Source organism: Hyperolius riggenbachi, chromosome 10, assembly GCF_040937935.1.
Source record: "Hyperolius riggenbachi isolate aHypRig1 chromosome 10, aHypRig1.pri, whole genome shotgun sequence".
Taxonomy (NCBI): domain Eukaryota; kingdom Metazoa; phylum Chordata; class Amphibia; order Anura; family Hyperoliidae; genus Hyperolius; species Hyperolius riggenbachi.
Window position 1 is genome coordinate 145,858,326 of NC_090655.1, and position 21,115 is coordinate 145,879,440.

The 21,115-nt window shown below is 42.9% G+C and overlaps 1 protein-coding gene across 2 annotated transcripts in view; it reads left to right on the forward strand.

Annotated features, from left to right (window-relative positions):
- The first annotated feature begins 710 nt into the window (after nucleotides 1-710).
- OPN4 (opsin 4) overlaps nucleotides 711-21,115 on the forward strand; it is a 77,085-nt gene continuing 56,680 nt past the window's right edge. Inside the window, exons 1-2 of one of the 2 annotated variants that reach the window (XM_068258593.1) lie at nucleotides 711-1,062; nucleotides 19,411-19,562. In XM_068258593.1, coding sequence (XP_068114694.1) covers nucleotides 916-1,062; nucleotides 19,411-19,562 — 299 coding nt within the window. In that variant the 5' untranslated portion in view covers nucleotides 711-915. The remainder of the gene's footprint in view (nucleotides 1,063-19,410; nucleotides 19,563-21,115) is intronic. The other variant, XM_068258592.1, reaches the window with a different exon arrangement.

Sequence of the window (21,115 nt, forward strand, 5' to 3'; positions counted from 1 at the left end):
TTTCAGACATTAATTCACAGCAGAACACTCTCTGCAGCCATTCGCCAGCTCCCGATCACGTGACCCGCATGGTGTTCGGGCACCAAGGGGGCGCCATGCTATCATTTTTGCAGGGGGGCCCTATTAATTCTAGTTACACCCCTGCTTTCCTGCTCTGTCCCCTGTTGAAATTAAGCAACATGCTGGGTCGTTAGTCCTCCTCAGGCAGCCTTCATATGTATTTGTATCCCCGAGTACAGCATGAATGTGCAGTATGGATGTGCTTATCATCGGGGATGTGAGTACCTTTGGAGGCTGCCTGAGGAGGCCTGAAGACCCAGCCTGTTCCATAACTTCAATGAGGGACGGTGCAGGAATGATGGGAAAGATTAAGGACCAGCAAGGCTCTATGGTATCCAGAGCTTTCTCTATACATAAGATATGTATCTAACCTGAAGTGAATTTCTTCACATCAGATTTGCTTGAAAATACATTCCTGACCATATCAAAAATGCTCATTGGCCTAAATATTTAGGATCACAGTAAAGTTTGTTACCTAACTGCATATTATGGAAAATAATGCCTCTCAAATGACAACAGATTCCTAAGCTTTCATAAGCAGGTCAGCCTGTCTTCCACTGTCTTTCAAAGCACATTAGCCTAATACACAGCACTGCTGATTTTAATTTGCTAAGATCAAGAAGAGTGCAGACTTGCAGTGTCTTTGAATGCTGTAATATAACTGAAGTATGAATGAGACCAAGCAGTCAGTGAGCATGTGCAAACAGTACATGCTCTTATATTTAAAGGGAGGCTGCATCTGTGCCGTCTAGCAGCAGCACATGGAAGTGGCTATTTGCAGCTGCACAGAAAGCACTCTTCTTCTCTGCATCAAAGGCATCAAACTGTCACAACTACTAAACACAGTCAGCTAGCATGACCTCTGTGTCTGTTAGAAAGGGCATCACCTGCCCTCCTCAGGATGCCAACTGTTCCAAGATTCTGGAGTCCCTGAATACCTGGAACAACACGGAAGTCAGCTCCTACAAACTTGTCGAACTTCCTCCAATATTTACCACTGTGGTAAGTCCTGCCATTCCTGCTGTTTTCTTATTTACTGTTGCTTATTTAGTTATACTGATACATATTAAATAATATTAACTGACTTGTGTGTACATTGGCAACCTCAGATATGAAATGAATGAGATTATTATTTCAACACCCCTGTTTCCTATCATTATTATAATACATTACTAAACAAATGGAATTTTCTGCAGAATTTTATAGAGTATAAGAAGCAATGTACAGCACTAATTGTCCCTATAGTGTGTTTGACATATTTTTCTTAGACACTACTTTTTGTTCCTCATTGCGAATTGCCTGATATTTAGCTCAAAGTAGTTTTAGAAAAGTCCCCGATGGACTTTATTTAATAAGTTGGTGATAATGAACAGTGAGGATGCAGTTGCCGTGACGATCATTTACAGCTCAGCTTTTTATGATTTTTAAATTCACCATAATATACACTATGTCTGGGTCGCTGAACATGGTTGTCATTGGAGCTAATCCCTTTTCCTCAAAAGCAAAAAGTTTGTATAACTAATAGCGTTTACTTAAACTCAAAATATGTTGCGTTTTGTAAGGTAACTTATGTGTTTACATTTGCAATAAAGGATTCTGTTTTTATAAATTAAAATATATAAACTGCTAAATAAAATGTATTGCACTATATGCACTATATACTATTGACTTAGTGAGGTGGACAATATATTCCCCTGGCATACATAAAAAGTGTAGGTGTGATTGAAGTAGGGTGAAGTGAAATGTTTAAATTGGAGATTGAAAACTGTGAACACTAGCAAAGGTGCAAAGTGGCTTAGAAGAGCAAGTGGAAGGGTGAAGGAAGGTCATGAATGTGGGTTACAGGACAACAATGAAAAAAGCTGTTTAGTTATATATAATAAAAGTAACTTTACATGAATCCGATTTGTCAAGCGTGTGACTTGAAAAAGAGACATGTTGTAGCACAAATATGTTTAGGCAAAGTACATGCTGTTGTCATACCTATGGTACTTACGATTACTAAAAATTCTTCATAAAAAAGCAGGTCTTCACGTAGCTACAGATATTTACAGGGTTGCCATTGGCAAAATAAAAAATATATACTAGGTAAACACTGGTGCTGCTGATTTAAAAGACAACTGAAGTGAGGAGAAAATGGAGGCTGTCATATTTATTTCCTTTTAAACAATACCAGTTGCCTGGCAGCCTTGCTGATCTGTTTGGCAGCAGTAGTGTTTGAATAACACCAAAAACAAGCATGTGGCTTATTTTGTCAGATCTGACAATAATGTCAGAAACACCTGGGGCTCGATTCACAAAGCGGTGATAACTCAGTTATCACGCCTAAAAGACTTTAGGCGTGATAACCTTTGCACTAGCAAAGTTATTACCGCTTTGTGCTCTAACTCGCGCGAAGCTACCGCGCGTACGTGCGTACGCGCGTACGTGCGAACGCGCGCGCGCAAAGTCCCGTAGGGCTTAATGGGAGCTTCGCGCGAAGTGCCGGGTGCTGCGCGCGTGCCTGCGCTCGGAAAATTCGCGCGAGTTTCTTCTTATCATGCCTAAACTGAGTTTAGGCGTGATAAAGGGCTTTTCACTGGCGTGCAAACACTTTGCACCGCTTTGTGAATCAGGCCCCAGATCTGCATATGCTTGTTCAGGGTCTATCGCTGAAAGTATTAGAGGCAGAGGGTCAGCAGGATAGCCAAGAAACTGGTATTGCTTAAAAGTGAATACATATGGCAGCCTACACATTCCACTCATTACAGTATGTAAATTACAGCAAGGGTAGAGCAGTAGTTGTCCAAGACAACCAATTATATTTCAGATGCTGAAATAAACCAGGATCTCGACTGGTTGCTCTAGGCAGTTTTATCACTGCACTGAGTTTCTTTGCAGCTGTTTGGAGACAAATAAGCAATATAATAATGCACCGCTTCAGTGCGGGTGCCCAATGCACACTGATACTCCACCAATAAATCTGCAATGGCACACAATCCACCACTGAACTATTGATAACTATAATGCATCATTTATTTTTTCTCATTGTAAGGGTTAAGAAACCAGGGGCCATATGCAATTACATTTTTCACCTGAGTTTTCTCCTAGGTAATATTTTTACAACTTGTGAATAAAATGACTTTTAACCCTCCTGGCGGTCTATTGGAATCTGCCAGGGGGCAGCGCAGCACTGTTTTTTAAAATTAATTTTTTTAAATCATGTAGCGAGCCTAGGGCTTGCTACATGATAGCCGCTGTACAGCGGCATCCCCCCGCCCACTTCGATCGCCTCCGGCGATCTTTGATCAGGAAATCCCGTTCAAAGAACGGGCTTCCCCCGTCGCCATGGCGACGGGGCGGGATGACGTCACCGACGTCATGGACGTCGTGATGTCTAAGGGAGTCCCGATCCAACCCTCAGCGCTGCCAGGCACTGATTGGCCAGGCAGCGCACAGGGTCTGGGCGGGGAGACGGTGCGGCGCGGTGATCTGCGGCTAATCGGCGGGTGGTGGCGGCGGCGATCGGGCAGTACACGCAGGTAGCAAAGTCCTAGCTGCGTGTACCAAAAAAAATTATGCAAATCGGCCCAGCAGGGCCTAAGACATCCTCCTGCTCAGCTCGGGCTTACCGCCAGGAAGGTTAATATTCCCCCAAGCAAAATATACTCTGAATAATGTTTTTTCAACTACTTTTTGGTACTTTTTAAATTGCAGGGTGCTGAAAAATTATTTTAAATAGAAGATGAAAAATGATCTTGGATAAAACTCAGGAGAAAAATGTAATTGCATATGGACCCAGGGCTCCAAATGACAGTTTCTTTGTAGCTGGGCAAATCAGACTCACCTAATACACCTAAGAGTAGGGAACAGTTTGTGTGTTTCAGTTCATGCGTCTGTATGGGAGTGGAATAACAATAAAAATCTGCCCCATGTGGCTAAGACAGTTCGATTTTTAACTTTTAAATACAAAATACCACCATGGGATTCCAAAAAATTCCCATTTAGAATAAAGCCCCGTTTTCACTTGTGTCTGCATCCGTCTCCATGGTAATGGATGTGAAGTGAGTCACATGCACAGCTATGGGGATTCCCAGGTGTAATGCTAAATAATGCTGCCGACCCTTTGGTTTTTCCCCCCCCCCCGCACAAAAATTCTGAATCACTCTTAGTGGAAATTAACCCTTAGGACTATAGATGCAATTGTTTATCTCATCAGTTAATTTCGCTTCAGGTTTATTTAAAGGACACCTGAAGTGAGAGGCATATGGAGGCTGCCATATTTTTTACTTTTAAACAATACCAGTTGCCTGGCAGCCCTGCTGGTCTATTTGGCTGCAGTAGTGTCTGAATCACATCAGAAACAAGCATGCAGCTAAATTGACAAAAATGTCAGAAGCTGACTTGATCTGCTGCATGCTTGTTTGGGGTCTATGGCTAAAAGTATTAGAGGTAGAGGATCTGCAGGATAGCCAGGCAACTGGTAGTGCTTAAAAGCAAATAAATATGGCAGCTTCCATATACCTTTCACTTCAGGTGTCCTGTAAAGTAAGACATTGCAACCTTTATTTGGAGCATATCAGACTAAAACAAGCACTGATAAATTGTGTTGCATGTTTTCAGTTGTGTGCATGCAGCCATTGTAAACATAAAAAAAAATCCAGTGCCCTGAATTTATTTAACAAAGATAATTGTGAGGCTGTGCACGTGACTGCAATGGCACAGTAATATGTAATCCAGGTGAATTGCAATTCCTTGCTACTTTATCTTATAGTAAAGTCACACCAGCTTTGCTGGATCAGTTTTGATGATTGATGATCATCACTATGTCAGAGCCTTAGCAACTATAATACAAATATTCAGACTGATAATGAACCCTAGTCAAAAGATGTTAATGGGTGACAGAAATGGAGTGCAAACAAATCAATTTAGAAACTTGACTCTTTTACTATGCAACCATGCTGTTGTAATATGTGCAGTATGCAGCTGGACATTGTCTTGCTGAAATAATCAAAGCCTTCCCTGAAAAAAAGGCATAATTTGGATGGCATACCATGTTGCTCTAAAACCTGTGAATATCATGATTCTTTCCCAGATATTCAAGCTGCCAACACCATGGCCCATATGCAATTCACTTTTTCACCTGCGTTTTCTCCTGCGTGATATTTTAAAACCACCAGCAAGCAAACAATTATTTAAAATAACTTCAATAGTATTTTTTACCTATTTTTTTAAATACTTTTTCCTTTGCAAAGAGCTAAAAAGTGATTTTAAATTGAAAATGAAAAATTATCTCCTTGGAGAAAACTAAGGTAAAAAAAGTGAATTGCATATAGGCCTATGTGTTCTTATGTTGTCTTAAACCAGCACAAATGCTGTTTTTTGAACTGTGCACTGATATCAAGTCAGATAGTTTTTCTTCTTTTGAGGATGCCCTTATTTACTAACAGAATAACTATGTAAGGGCCTGAGTATGGAAGGGCCTGAGAGCAGCCACGAACTTCAAACCGGCCCCCCAAACGGTGACCCCCAGCCCTCGGCTGGCGGAGGAGCACAATGAGTTCTACTGCAGGTTCGAGAAACTTCCCAACCAGCCAGCGAGCCAAACATCTCCGACCCCCCCCTCGGGTGAACTCGTTGCCCTGGCGCCGGGTGCTGTTCAGGAATCAGAGGTACTCCGGCACCTCCGCAAGCTGAACCCCAGGAAATCTTCCGGCCCTGACGGTGTGTCATCCATCTGCTTGCGTACCTGTGCCGATCAGCTAGCCCCTGTGCTCACCTCCTTATTTAAGCAGTCATTATCTGGTGGTACAGTCCCCTCCTGTTTTAAGAGGTCTATAATTGTACCGGTCCCAAAGAAAACAGGCAGTACCGAGCTAAATAACTTCCGACCAGTGGCCCTAACCTCAAATATCATGAAGCTCCTCGAGCGGCTGGTCCTTGCCCTCCTGAAGAGGTCCACGGACTCCCATTTAGACCCGCTCCAATTTGCTTACAGGTCTAACCGATCCGTGGAGGATGCCATCAATGTCAGCATGGCTCACATCACTGAGCACCTGGACAGCCCCGCCTCCTATGCCAGGATCTTGTTCCTAGACTTTAGCTCAGCGTTCAACACGATCTGCCCAGACATCCTGATCACCAATCTGACGCAGCTCGGAATTGATACTTCACTCCGAGCATGGATCAAGGACTTCCTGACTAACAGAACGCAACAAGTGAAGCTTGGCAACTTCTACTCCAGCGTCCGGACCACCAATACAGGGGCCCCACAAGGCTGTGTTTTGTCACCTCTGCTGTTCTCCCTCTATACCAACAACTGCATCTCATCCGCTGACTCTGTGAAGGTCATCAAGTTTGCAGATGACACCACCATCATCGGCCTTATTGGTAGCAACGGGGAGCACGAGTACCACAGCGAAGTCGAGAGAATATGCAAATGGTGCAGCGACAACAACCTGGTCCTCAACACAGCAAAGACTGTTGAACTAGTCGTTGACTTCAGGAGAAACCCTCCCCCCCTCCCACCTGTCCTCATTGGAGGGACAGAAGTCTCTAAGGTGTCATCGGTTCGGTTCCTCGGCACGACTCTCACTAATAACCTAAAATGGGGGCTAAACACCACCAAAATTCAGAAGAAATCCCAGCAGCGGTTGTTCTTCCTGAACTGAAGAGATTTGGCATGCCCAAGGAGCTGCTGACCAGCTTCTATACCGCCACCATAGAATCTATCCTCTGCTCCTCGGTAATTGTCTGGTATGCAGGCGCAGCGGCAAGCGACAAACACAAGCTGCAGAGAGTCATAACTGACGCGGAGAAGATCATCGGCTCTCCTCTTCCTCCTCTTGATCTCCTCCACTCTTCTAGGATGAGAAAGAGGGCAACCATGATCTCCCGCGACCCCTCCCACCCAGGCAGCCACTACTTCAGGCTCCTCCCATTGGGCCGCCGCTACAGGACTTTACCATCCAAAACTAATAGGCGGAAGAACACCTTCTTCCCCCAGGCTGTTCGGCTACTGAACTCTAACCTTCCCCGGCTTGGCCTGAATCTCTAACTGCCGGGTCGGTCAGCCGATCCCTGCCTCTGCCTGCCCAGGTTCTTTATCCGTAAAGGGACTGTGGACGTTTTAGTGCACCTTATTATTACCTGACTGCCCTGCACAGAAGTGGAATCGCCCGTACGGTCCTGACCATTGCATTCTATTTTTGTACTTTGTATTTGTATGCGTTTTGCTTTTGTCTTTACTCTGTCTGTCTTTACACTGCCTATGCCATGTGAACCACAAATAATTCCGATTACAGCTCTTGCTGTACTTGGCGAAATAAAACTGATTCTGATTCTGATTCTGATTCTGATTCTGATGTTACGATCACAGGAGAGATATGGTAGGAAAATGCAGGTACATTTCCTTATATCTCTTCCACTTGCGTCTGTGAGAAAGAAAAGCAAATGTAATTTGTCTGCAGCATGTGACATTCTATCATAAGTATTAGACAGAGCACATATTCATATTATATTATTCTCTGGGGGTAAAATAAGCTGAATAGAACTCAACCAAGTCATGCTGAATATACACCAATCATTTTCTTAATAAGTTTAATAGCTGCACTGGTAAGAATGTTGTATACTTATTTTCATATTATTAAATACATTTTAACAACTGTGATATGCATTCAGGGCTGGTGCACACCGAGCGGCTTTTTGGGCGTTTTCAGATCCGCTTGCGGCTGCGGATCTGCTTGGTCAATGTATCTCAATGGGGTGGTGCACACCAGAGCGGGAGGCATTTTGCAGAAACGAAAAATGCCTGGGTGAGGCATTTTTTGGATTGTGGATGCGTTTCTGCCTCAATGTTAAGTATAGGAAAAACGCAAACCGCTCTGAAAAACGGCACTTCAGAGCGGTTTGCCAGGCGTTTTTGTTACAGTAGCTGTTCAGTAACAGCTTTACTGTAACAATACAGGAAATCTACTACACCAAAACCGCTACACAAAACCGCAAAACGCTAGCTGAAACGCTACAGAAAAATAAGAAAAAGCTTTTCAAAATCTGCTAGCATTTTGCGGATCTGCTAGCGGTTTTTGGTGTGCACCGGCCCTCAGTTTCATTTATTTTACAACCACGTATTTGCAGTCTTCTTAGCCACAGTAAACGAGTGTTGTGATCAGTTTTATCCATTACTACTTAATGTACTTGACATACTTTTAATTCATGTGTGGGGTTTAAAGTGTGCATTAAAAGCATATGTGCCATCAGAGAGCGTCATGAAGGGTGACACGGCTTGCAGTATTGATCCCCTGGTTACAATTATTTCCTTAATCACTGACCTGAAGCAAGCATAGACCACAGGTGCTCTGACTTTCTTTACCTGTATCTTTTCTAGAGAAGCAAGTCAAAACTCTAAGGGCCCATTTCCACTATCGCGGAAACCGCCGCGAATCCGCAAAGTTTCCCCACAGGCAAATCGCGCGGGGAAACTCTGCCATAGGGAATAACGGCGCCGCCGGCCGAATCGCTTGCGGTAGCAAGCTGCCAGCACTTGCGGTAGTGATTCGGACGGAACCCCCCGCAGAATTCGCTGCGGAGGCTGCGATTCCCATAGCCGTGCATGGCATGGCTGATGGGATTCGCCAGCTTGCCCGCAGCCCAGCTCAGTGCCACACTAATGGAAATGAGCCCTAATAGCAAGTTGATTAACATCACAGCTAGGAAATCAGCATTTTTAGAAGGAAGACAAGTTGGCAGCCTACATGTGGAAATTGAATTAAGCAGTTGCATGCAAGTTAGCTTTGTCTTTAGCTTAAAGTGCTGCAAAGCTATTTAAAGGGAACCTAAACTGAGAAGGATATGTCTTGAAGGAAGAGGAGAAGCGGGCAACCCTCTCCCCCCACTGCAACCACTCTGTAACCCGGCCACAATAAAGGGATTTTACGCAGCAGTGCCCGCTTCTCCTCTTCCTTCAAGACGTTTCTGTAATCGGTGCACGTTGCAGGTAAACCCACCTGAGGCCGTTCCATCCCTGCCGCATACTGGTGCCAGTTTTTTCTGTTTTCTTTTCTTAAGTTTATCATGAGAAGGATATGTGTTTTTCCTTTTAAAATAATATTTATTTTATTTATTTATTTATTGTATGTATAAAGCGCCAACATATTACGCAGCGCTGGACATTAGTTTAGGTTACAGACAATATTTAGGGGTGACATACAGCAAAATGACAATACATGAATACAAGAAAGACCAGATCATGCAGCACAGTATGAGTACAAGGTAATGCTTAGTCAGTCACTGGAGGGGAGCATGGCAATTAGACAAGTTAGGTTCACTCAGATGCATGGCATGGGTTCACAGTAATGGAGGTGCATGATCAGGTAGGACACAAAAGGAGGAGGACCCTGCCCAAAGGCTTACAATCTAGAGAAAATAATACCAGTTGCCTGACTCTCCTGCTGATCCTGTGTCTCTAATACTTTTAGCCACAGCCCCTCAACAAGTATGCAGATCAGGTGCTCTGACTGAAGTCAGACTGGATTAGCTGCATGCTAGTTTCAGGTGTGTAATTTGGCCACTATTGCAGCTGAAGAGATCAGCAGGACTGCAAAGCAACTACAGGATCTTCTCAAAAAATTAGCATATTGTGATAAAGTTCATTATTTTCTGTAATGTACTGATAAACATTAGACTTTCATATATTTTAGATTCAAATATACACAACTGAAGTAGTTCAAGCCTTTTATTGTTTTAATATTGATGATTTTGGCATACAGCTCATAAAAAACCCAAATTTCCTATCTCAAAAAATTAGCATATTTCATCCGACCAATAAAAGAAAAGTGTTTTTAAAACAAAAAAAGTCAACCTTCAAATAATTATGTTTAGTTATGCACTCAATACTTGGTCGGGGATACTTTTGCAGAAATGACTGCTTCAATGTGGCGAGGCATGGAGGCAATCAGCCTGTGGCACTGCTCAGGTGTTATGGAGGCCCAGGATGCTTCGATAGCGGCCTTAAGCTCATCCAGAGTGTTGGGTCTTGTGTCTCTCAACTTTCTCTTCACAATATCCCACAGATTCTCTATGGGGTTCAGGTCAGGAGAGTTGGCAGGCCAATTGAGCACAGTAATACCATGGTCAGTAAACCATTTACCAGTGGTTTTGGCACTGTGAGCAGGTGCCAGGTTGTGCTGAAAAATGAAATCTTCATCTCCATAAAGCTTTTCAGCAGATGGAAGCATGAACCCACTTTTGAACCAGAAACAGCGGCAGAAGCGCCTGACCTGGGCTACAGAGAAGCAGCACTGGACTGTTGCTCAGTGGTCCAAAGTACTTTTTTTCGGATGAAAGCAACTTTTACATGTCATTCGAAAACCAAGGTGCCAGAGTCTGGAGGAAGACTGGGGAGAGGGAAATGCCAAAATGCCTGAAGTCCAGTGTCAAGTACCCACAGTCAGTGATAGTCTGGGGTGCCATGTCAGCTGCTGGTGTTGGTCCACGGTGTTTTATCAAGGGTAGGGTCAATGCAGCTAGCTATCAGGAGATTTTGGAGCACCTCATGCTTCCATCTGCTGAAAATCTTTATGGAGATGAAGATTTCATTTTTCAGCATGACCTGGCATCTGCTCACAGTGCCAAAACCACTGGTAAATGGTCTACTGACCATGGTATTACTGTGCTCCATTGGCCTGCCAACTCTCCTGACCTGAACCCCATAGAGAATCTGTGGGATATTGTGAAGAGAAAGTTGAGAGACACAAGACCCAACACTCTGGATGAGCTTAAGGCCGCTATCGAAGCATCCTGGGCCTCCATAACACCTGAGCAGTGCCATGGGCTGATTGTCTCCACGCCACGCCGCATTGAAGCAGTCATTTCTGCAAAAGGATTCCCGACCAAGTATTGAGTGCATAACTGAACATAATTATTTGAAGGTTGACTTTTTTTGTTTTAAAAACACTTTTCTTTTATTGGTCGGATGAAATATGCTAATTTTTTGAGATAGGAAATTTGGGTTTTCATGAGCTGTATGCCAAAATCATCAATATTAAAACAATAAAAGGCTTGAACTACTTTAGTTGTGTGTATTTGAATCTAAAATATATGAAAGTCTAATGTTTATCAGTACATTACAGAAAATAATGAACTTTATCACAATATGCTAATTTTTTGAGAAGATCCTGTAGTATTGTTTAACAGGAAACATCCATATCCCTCTCAGTTAAGGTTCCCTTTAAACAGAAAATGAAAAATTATCTTCTAGTAGAAAACTTAGCAGAAAAAGTCAATTGAATAAGAGCCATTGGTACTTATCCGTTAGCCAGCGCATCCGGCAGATGGCGCTGTTGTATCGAATTTCAATGCGCTGGGTTGTATCTAATTCCATTCATACTTAGTTAATGTAGCACTGTGTGAATGGAAGCGCTGCAGGTGGCGCTAATTACATTGATACGTTGATAACAATACAGTGTTAATGGCAAGGAATACATCGTATTTGAAGTGGCCGGCACTGGCACTTAATGGCATTCAAATGAAGGCGGCGGCAATGTAACAGATGAAGCCGCCGCCTTCGTCTGTTCTTCTTCTCCCCCTTTGCCCTCTCTCAACTATACAACCCTGCCAGCTGGGGGGGGGGGGGACACGCCTGTCCCCCCCCCACAGTCGTTCGTCGCTAGGAAACAAGCAGGATTCCCTGCTGCGACGAACGACTCTGGGGGGAGACGCATGTCCCCGCAGGCTGCCAGTATTGTAGAAGCGAGAGGAGGGCAAAGGGGGAGAAGATGAAAAAGAACAGACGAAGGCGGCGGCTTCATCTGTTACATTGCCGCCGCCTTCATTTGAATTCCATGTAAAAGTGCCAGCCACTTTAAATACAATGGGCCTGATTCACAAAGCGGTGCAAAGTGTTTGCACGCGAGTGAAAAGCCCTTTATCACGCCTAAACTCAGTTTAGGCATGATAAGAAGAAACTCGCGCGAATTTTCCGCGCGCAGCACCCGGCGCTTTGCGCGAAGCTCCCTCTTCGCGTGAAGAGCAGCACAAATCGGTGATAACTCAGTGGTGCAAAGGTTATCACGCCTAAAGTCTTTTAGGCGTGATAACTGAATTATCACCGCTTTGTGAATCGAGCCCAATGTATTCCTTGCCATTAACACTGTATTGTTATCAACGTATCAATGTAATTAGCGCCACCTGCGGCGCTTCCATTCACACAGTACTACGTTGAAGTATGAATGGAATTAGATACAACCCAGCGCATCGAAATTCTCTACAACACCGCCACCTGCCGGATGCGCCCGGCTAACGGATAAGTACCGAGCCATTGTGCCAGGTCCAATTCATTTTCTCACGTTTTCTCCTAGGAGAGCATTTTTCAAAAATTACTCTGCGTATTTTATCGCTTGCTTGTGGCTTAAAGGGCATTTTATTGATAAGGTATGAAAATATCATCTAGGGGAAAACTTAGGGGAAAAAGTGAATTTAATAAGAGGAATTATGTCCTATCCAATTGACTTTTTCTCCAAGAAGATTTTTTCATCTTCTGTTTAAAGTAACCTTTAACCTTTCAGCACTCTGCAATTGAAAAAGCACCAACAAGCAGGTAAAAAATAGTACTTATTCGTTAGCCGGACGCATCCGGCAGGTGGCGACAAAACTCCACCAGAGTTACATCTTTCCCTACTATCCATGTCGGCCTGGAGGGGGAATAGTAATTAGCGCCACCTACCGGATGCGCCCGGTTAACGGATAAGTACCTAAAAAAGTACTGCCAAAATTATTGCGAGTATTTTATTGCTTGCTGGTGGCTTAAAGTGTACCAGAGATGTTTGAATAGGTAGATTTTATACTTACCTGGGGCTTTCTCCAGCCCCATGTCGGCCATGGTCATCATTACCATCCTTTTGGGCCCCACCATTTTCCCGCTATGTCACCCTGCATGCGCATCCAGTCTGCGCATGCACCCCTGTCGCGCTCCTGTGGGCTGGACTGTTCTGCACCTGCACAGTACTAACTGAACAACGACTTGCTGTGACTGGGAACACAGCAGGGGAACGGAGGAGCCCAGGAGGATGACGATGGAGCCCACTGGGGCTGGATGAAGCCCCTAGGTAAGTATAAAAGCTGCTTATTTAAACATCTGGTTTCCTATAACCTCTTCACCTCCAAGGGTTTTTCCCCTTAAAAACCAGAGCAATTTTCACCTGTCAGTGCTCCTTCCATTCATTGATCTATAACGTTATTATTACTTATCACAACAAAACAATCTATATCTTTTTTTTTCACCACCAATTAGGCTTTCTTTGGGAGGTACTTTTGCTAAGTACAGGAAAAATAAGAAAAAAAATTGAAAACATTTATTATTTCTCTGTTTTCGGCCATTATAGTTTTGAAATAATACATACTACCGTAATTAAGACCCACACATTTTATTTACCCATTTGTCCTAGTTATTGCAAGTTTATTATTGTTTAAATAAAAAAATTACAATAAAAAACAAAACATAAACCTAAGGGTCTGAACTTTTTAAATATGCATGTGAAGAGGGAATATTACTATTATTTTTTTAAATTATAAACTTGTAAATAGTGATGTTGCAAAACTGTAAAAATGCACCTTTATTTCCAAATAAAATATTGGCGCCATACATTGTGATAGGGACATAATTTAAATTGTGTAATAACCGGGACAAATGGGCAGATAAAATATGTTAGTTTTAATTATGGTAGCATGTATTCTTTTAAAGCTATAATGGCTGAAACCTGAGAAATAATGATTGTTTTCCATTTTTTTCTTAATATTCCAGTTAAAATGCATTTAGAAAAAAATAATTCTTAGCAAACTGTACAACCCAAAGAAAGCCTAATTAGTGGCGGAAGAAACAAGATATAGATCAATTAATTGTGATAAGTAGTAATAAAGTTATTGGTGAATGAATGGGAGGTGAAAATTGCTTGGATGCATAAGGTGAAAAATGACTGAAGGCTGAAGTGGTTAAAAAGACACTGAAGCGAGAATAAATCTCGCTTCAGTGCTTATATTCAGCTATCGCGCCGCTAAACGGGGGTCCCTTACCTCCTAAATCCCCTCCGTGCAGCGGGGGATCACTTCCGCATTCAGGCAGGGCTAATGGCCGCAGCCCTGCCTCACGCGCGTCTGTCAGCGCGTATCTCCGCCTCTCCCCCGCCCCTCTCAGTCTTCCTTCGCTGAGAGGGGCGGGGAGAGGCGGCGATGCGCCGCTGATAGACGGCGCTGAGAGGCAGGGCTGCGGCCATTAGCCCTGCCTGAATGCGGAAGTGATCCCCCGCTGCAGCCAATAGCCATGCCTGAAGAGCAGCAAAATCTACGACCAAGTTAGTCGTTGATTTTGCAGGGGGGGTTTGGGGGTGAAGGGACCTCCGTTCAGCCGCGGGATAGCGGCATGTTAGCAGGGTCACACATGCCCCTGCTGAATATAAGCACTGAAGCGAGATTTATTCTTTCTAGTCTCTTTAAGGACCATAGGCTTACACCCCGCTAGTGACCAGGCTATTTTTTTAGAATTCAGTGCACTGCAGCTTTAAAAGCTTACTGCAGAAACATACAACTGAGCACACAAATGAATACACCCCCCTTTTCTTACCACCAACAGAGCTTTCTGCTGGTGGCATCTGATCGCTGCTGCCATAGTATTTTGGCAAATTAATTTTTGATTCCTTGCGGACCATCTCACAACAGGGACCTGATTGTTATGATGAACTTATGAATTGTTTTTGCCTAATTAGTCTGTAGAAACGACAACTACACACTGTATAATTTCTGGTGATCTGCCCTGCCATTTTAAAGATGCCCATACACTCATCTATTTTTACTGTAGAATCCCGGCAGATTCAATCACTCTGATTATTGATCAGACCTGACGGGAGATGTCTATTGATCTGGAGCAGAGAGGTAGATCGACAACATATAGCATTGCACATCACTGAGCACTGCAATGCTGTGGTTCAATAAATATTAAATAGATGTAATGCTGAAATCTATTGAATATCTTTATACTATGTGTAAAAAGAATAGATCCCATTCTGATCAGATTCCAATCAGAGAGGGATCTAACTTTTTGGGACATTGGGAGACAATCTATAAGTGTATACCTGTCTTAAGAGTGCCAATGGATATTATAGGCAATGGATAATATATATTATACAGGCACGATCTCACTTCCCTCACAGTAGTCCATCTCCAAACAGTTACCTAAAGTGGAATCTTTGGCTTGAATAAGTGCTTTCATTTACGTGAATGGGGATAAAATAGGTTGCACTTGAAACAAAAAGAAAAACCGAGAGCCCAATATAGTGCAGTAAGTCTAACAATTGTTGGCAAAATAATTAACAGATGTGGATATACTCACAAACACGGGTTACCACATAGGCAGCCACTTGAAATGCAGGTGGGGAGCATTAGAACCTGACCCCACTCAGGTTTAAGAAGTCGCTTTCTGTAGATAGAAAGAAGGGGACAGTCCCCTCCACCCAAGGTGGACTATATACTGTGCAAATTTGGACAGAGGCGCCAGGCAGGTTAAAATGATCTAAAAACAACTAAAAAGGAGGAGTACAGGTGGACTTACCTCCTGAAATGATGGACAATCGAGATTGTTCAAATCGCAAATAACAATTTATTTTGGCACTCTGCAACGCGTTTCGCAGGTATAACCCGCTTCATCAGGCAAGGAGTGCAAGCTCAAAAAGGTCCAATAGTGGCAATGCGCCTCTGTCAAGAGCCACTATTGGACCTTTTTGAGCTTGCACTCCTTGCCTGATGAAGCGGGTTATTCCTGCGAAACGCATTGCAGAGTGCCAAAATAAATTGTTATTTGCGATTTGAACAATCTGGGTTGTCCATCATTTCAGGAGGTGAGTCCACCTGTACTCCTCCTTTTTAGTTGTTTTTAGATCATTTTAACCTGCCTGGCGCCTCTGTCCAAATTTGCACAGGGGATAAAATAGGGTACGGAAGCTATCACACCTAATTGAGGATGGCAGTAATAAACATGCAAACTTGGCACACCCTAATCTCTTGCTGTCACCTCGCCTACCAATACATTTATTAATTGACACTTTACTCTTAGGGTAGGTGCACACATAACATAACATAACATAAAAGGCTGCGTTTTATGTCATGTGCAACAAAATCGGCATTTTTGAAAACACACGCATAGAAAACGCATATGCGTTTTGGATATGTGTTTTTTCCTGCGGCCCATAGGCTTCCATTAGCGGCAAAAACGCAGCGTTTTCCGCAACACTAGAGTTTCTGCTAAGTGTGCACCTAGCCTGAATGTTTGATGCAGTCATTAGAACTAGCCATCCTTTTTACATTTCAAAGGAAGTGGCACTTTATTGAATGGAATAGTACCAGGTTTCAAGTTGCTAAATCCACGCAGAAAATGATATATAAGTTGCCGCTCTGACGCTTATGCACTGAATAATTCAGAGGGCAACAGTAGGTAGGAACAATTTTTGTTAATTAACTTAATAGATATTATTATAAAACAAGCTAGTCATATTGTCCTCAAACCACAGATGAACTGTGACCAACTTTATTAGATAGTGAATATATTGATATCACTTTCTTTCCTAATAAATGTTTGGGCGGATCAATACTGCAGCAATACTGGACGCATTTACAGTATCAACCATAATACCCCTTATTAGAGTACTATATACCTGTACATTATATCTAATATAGTAATAGCTGGTTGCGCTCGCTATACTGTTTGGGCCTGGAGTACATAAGGTAAGGGTGTGTGCAGCAACTCTCTGGACACAAAGACACTGCACACATTTGCACCATGTTTGCAGATAATGTCGTAAGAATATTGCATCGCGTGATGATGATGATGATATTGTTCATTGCAACGTAATGGACACAGTGTGAGAGAACCCAAACACAGACACACTAATTGGCAGCTCACAGTATATGTAGCTCTAGTAGTTTTGGTTGAACTAGTATCAGTTTGGTTTGATTGGATTCACAAATTAGTCTTGAAAATTGAAGTCCGGGGGGGGGGGGGGGGGATTCTTGCTTGTGTTCTGGCCTCTGGAAAGCTGGAAAGCTTGTATAGCAGCCAAATATGGAAAAAGAAAAACATGGGATGAGCTCCACATGTGCGAGAACACTTATTTAAAAAAAATAAACATTTTCCACTCAAAATACATGCACCAACAGCCTGTAGCACAGACAGAGATAAAAGCCACTAAAGTTGGCAAACTAGGGGATGTTCCTTTCCTCAGCGATTTGTGCTAAAGCCAGTTCCCCGTGACACTGTTCATACCTTAAAACTGGCCTCTACCCACTTCAATCAGCATGAAAGCAGACACATCATGCTTTTAAACCTGAATCCCAAACTGGGTGCAATTTCTGGATCATAACCTTTAGATAAAGGGACACACACAAATATCAACTAAACTCTCTCCATTGGGCAACAATTTGTACCACTCAAACCATTTACAAATGAGTAGTACTGGCACAGAGTCAAGAGAATAGTTCTGCTCCTGCTCTGCTCCTATTCACACTTACTCTGCATTTACAAGGTCACACAGATTCACAGACACAGTGTTCATACTTCCAAAAACCACAAACAAACATACTCATGCTTGCTGTTACATACTCACACCCACACAAAGACTGCCAAACATAATGTACATGCTCAGTCCAGACGGAGGACAGCTTTCCTGCCATTTTCTTATATCCCAGCGCCGCTCCACAGCAAGCATGTGGTGAAGCGGCCTGACTGCATGCATCATTGGCATGGTAACAGCGATAAAGTGCTGTTCGAGGTAGGTATGCAAGCTTGGGTGGAAGTGATTGCTGGATGGGGCTCTGTGGGCATGAAGCAGCATGACCATGTCTGCGATATCTGGGGGATATCAGCCCAACTCTCTACTGCATGATGGGGGCCCATGGCAGATCTCCATGAGGTCTGCCACAGGCCCTCCTGGCTATGGGCCCCAAAGCAGTCCCTGTGGCTGCTATGGTGATCCCTACACCAGTTGTGCCTACATGAGTGGTACAATGTATTGTTCACTGGAGAGAGATTAGTTAATGTTTGTGTGTGTTCTCTTTACATAACGGTTATTATGAACCAAAAATTACAACAAATTTCAGATTTAGGTTTAGACACTTGAAGGGGATGCTTGCCTGTTTACTGGCATGGGTAGAGTATGGACCCATTCTCAGGAAAAAAAACATCTTGGGATAAACTAGAGGAAGTTAAGGTGACAAAGGTGTACAAACAGGCCCGGATTTACATCACAGGAGCATATAGGCACAAATGTGCTGGCACCATAGACTTTGCACTCCTACAAACACCTGCCAAACCGCACTGCAAATGTGATGGCTGTCCCAAATTTCACCTCTCCCTTACTTCCCTTGCCCATCATAGGTAGCTACAGGTGCCCCTTAGTATTATGTAGCCAGAAGTACCCTTATTATTAAGTAGCTAAAGATGCCCCTTAGTATTAGGTAGCTAGAGAAACCTCAGTATTAAGAAGCTAGAGGTGCCCCCAAGTATCTAAAGTATCTAGAGGAACCTCAATATTTGGTAGCTAGAGGTACCCGCAACTGAAGGGAGATCTTGTCAATGGAATGCCGAAAGCTGGGTGAGTAACCTCTCATTTACACTCTGCTCAGGACTTTGCATAGGGAAGGAGGCACTAGGGGAGGGGAGAGAACCACCTTTCCATCATCAGTTGTCTGCAGGCATGTGCCTATAGTGCCTTATGGTAAATCCGGCCCTGTGTACAAAGCTCAATCAAGTCTACGTACTGCATTTCTACCAGCAATTTAGTTACACTGCATTACTCACAACTGCTACTTAATTCAGTGACTGACCCACTGACCTGTAAAAGAAATATACCATATCTGTTAAGGCTTGTACAATCTGATTGAAGAGCAGCTGCTTTGTCATGAAACAGCTATTGTGAAAATGAAAGCAATAGCGACTTGAGCTCAGGAAGGGAGGCGTGTCATACACACACACACCTCCAAATGGGCTAAATTGCCGCACTAAGTAATCTAGCCTTAGCTTATTCCCAATCCCAATATAGCCCTGCTGTAAACTATATGCTGAACATTATCCATTGATTCATGTAATTCAGGCTATGACTATTGCTGTTGCGGGAACCCAAATTGCATTTAACAGTGATGGGTAGTGATGGGCCTAGGGTTAAAAGTGGGGCTAGATTAGAAATAAGATGTTTCTATTGCTTTCATTTTCAGCTGCAGACAGAACGGAGCAGCTGATTCATGACAAAAGCTATCAGACTGTGAAAGCTGCCATTTAAGTTTCACTGTTTATTTAACTTACCGTTACATTCTCCCTTTTAATGTCTTTCTTAGGAAACGCTAACAGATGAAGTTCATGGTGCACATGGTGTCTTCCCTACAGTTGATGCTCCTGATCATGTCCACTACACAATTGGAGCCGTGATCTTAGCAGTAGGAATAACAGGAATGCTGGGTAACTTCCTGGTTATCTATGCTTTTAGCAGGTATTGTCATACGCTTATAGTGATGATGCTAGTAGGTATTATTACTTTTAATATTACTATATTTCACTGGACAACATTGTTGGTGTTCAAAATCGGGTTATTGAAACTCGTATACCTTAATTCACCCGTCAGCACACTTCAGCACCCAGAAATGTGGACAGGGTCAGGGGGAGTTCACTTATTTGCACTTCATGTTGCGCTCAAGACTTCTCCACCTTATTCTGTAGAAATGTTTATCATCCTATCAGGCTCACCTTTCACTCCTACCTTGCAGCACAGGGTTCCCAGTTCAACTCCCAGCCAGGGCACTATCTGCAAAATGGGAATGTGGTCTCCCAATATTTAATAAGCCAAATTTGAACAACAACACTACTGGACAATAATGTATTAAGGGGTAAAGTTTACGTAAAGTTTACAAAAAACAAGACAACTACAAAAGCATAACACTGGAAAGAAAGAGGATACAACAAGTAAATGGTATCAACATCTGGAGGTGTTAGTGGATAGTTTTGGTAGAGAGGCGGAGGGTTTGGTACATTTAAAAGAAATATTTAGCATGTTAAAGGTGAGCCTTATAGAATGAGAAGAAATTCCGCTAAAAAAGGTCATTCTAAGAGAAAGACAAGTTAGTGCACAACTGGTGTAGCTGAAGATTTCGACTTGGAAAAGGATATATGAAAATAGTTCCAGTTAAGGTCCTTTTGGGTTCTCACAAGGCAAACAACCTGTGGGAGAAGTTTTGTTATACGGTGTCATACAGTGCAGCTTCCTCTTGCATGGGATGTATGTCTGGAACTGCAATAAAGGGATAGGGATAGTGCTCCTATGGTGTAACACCTTTTTTATTTGTATAAAACAAATGCGCTACATTGTTGCACTTACAAAATAAAAGTGAACTGTTGTGCTTATCACAAAACTGGGCAATCCACATGAATCTCCAAGTCCTTCATGGCCAGTGTGGATTGTCGGGCAAGACAATATCTAAAGTGGGAAATACCTCTGTGAGCCAGCTTTGTGTCAGATAGAAAATGCATTTCGACACTACAACGTGCCTTTGTCACATCAGGTGACCTAACAAAGACATGCGTTAGTGTCAAAATGGACTGTCTCCTGAATTAGCAAGAGTATGATTTGGAAAAGTGGTGGGACTTTGAGATGTGCTGAGTATGAGGGAAAATTGAAAAATCTGAGGTAGTTTGAAATGTCAGGTGGGATATGTGGCAACAGATCAGGAGTAGATAGAAAGATCTGGGTGTCATCAGGGTACAAATAGTATTTAAAACCAAAAAACACTGGTAAGTTTACCAGTTAAAGGAATTCTATCAAACTTTTACTATTTCTGTAAACACTATAAATCAATTTGCCAACAACAGTAAGAATGAGTACAGCATATATTTTTGCTGTCTTTGTCTTTATCTAACTTACTGTCAGCGTCCCCTGAGAAAACTGACCCACAGCAGAGCAAGTTATGCAGCATGTTATCCAGCTCATAAAGTTACTGTGAGGACTAGGAGCCCTCTCTCGCTCCTAGTCTGAAGGAGACTCTGTGCTGA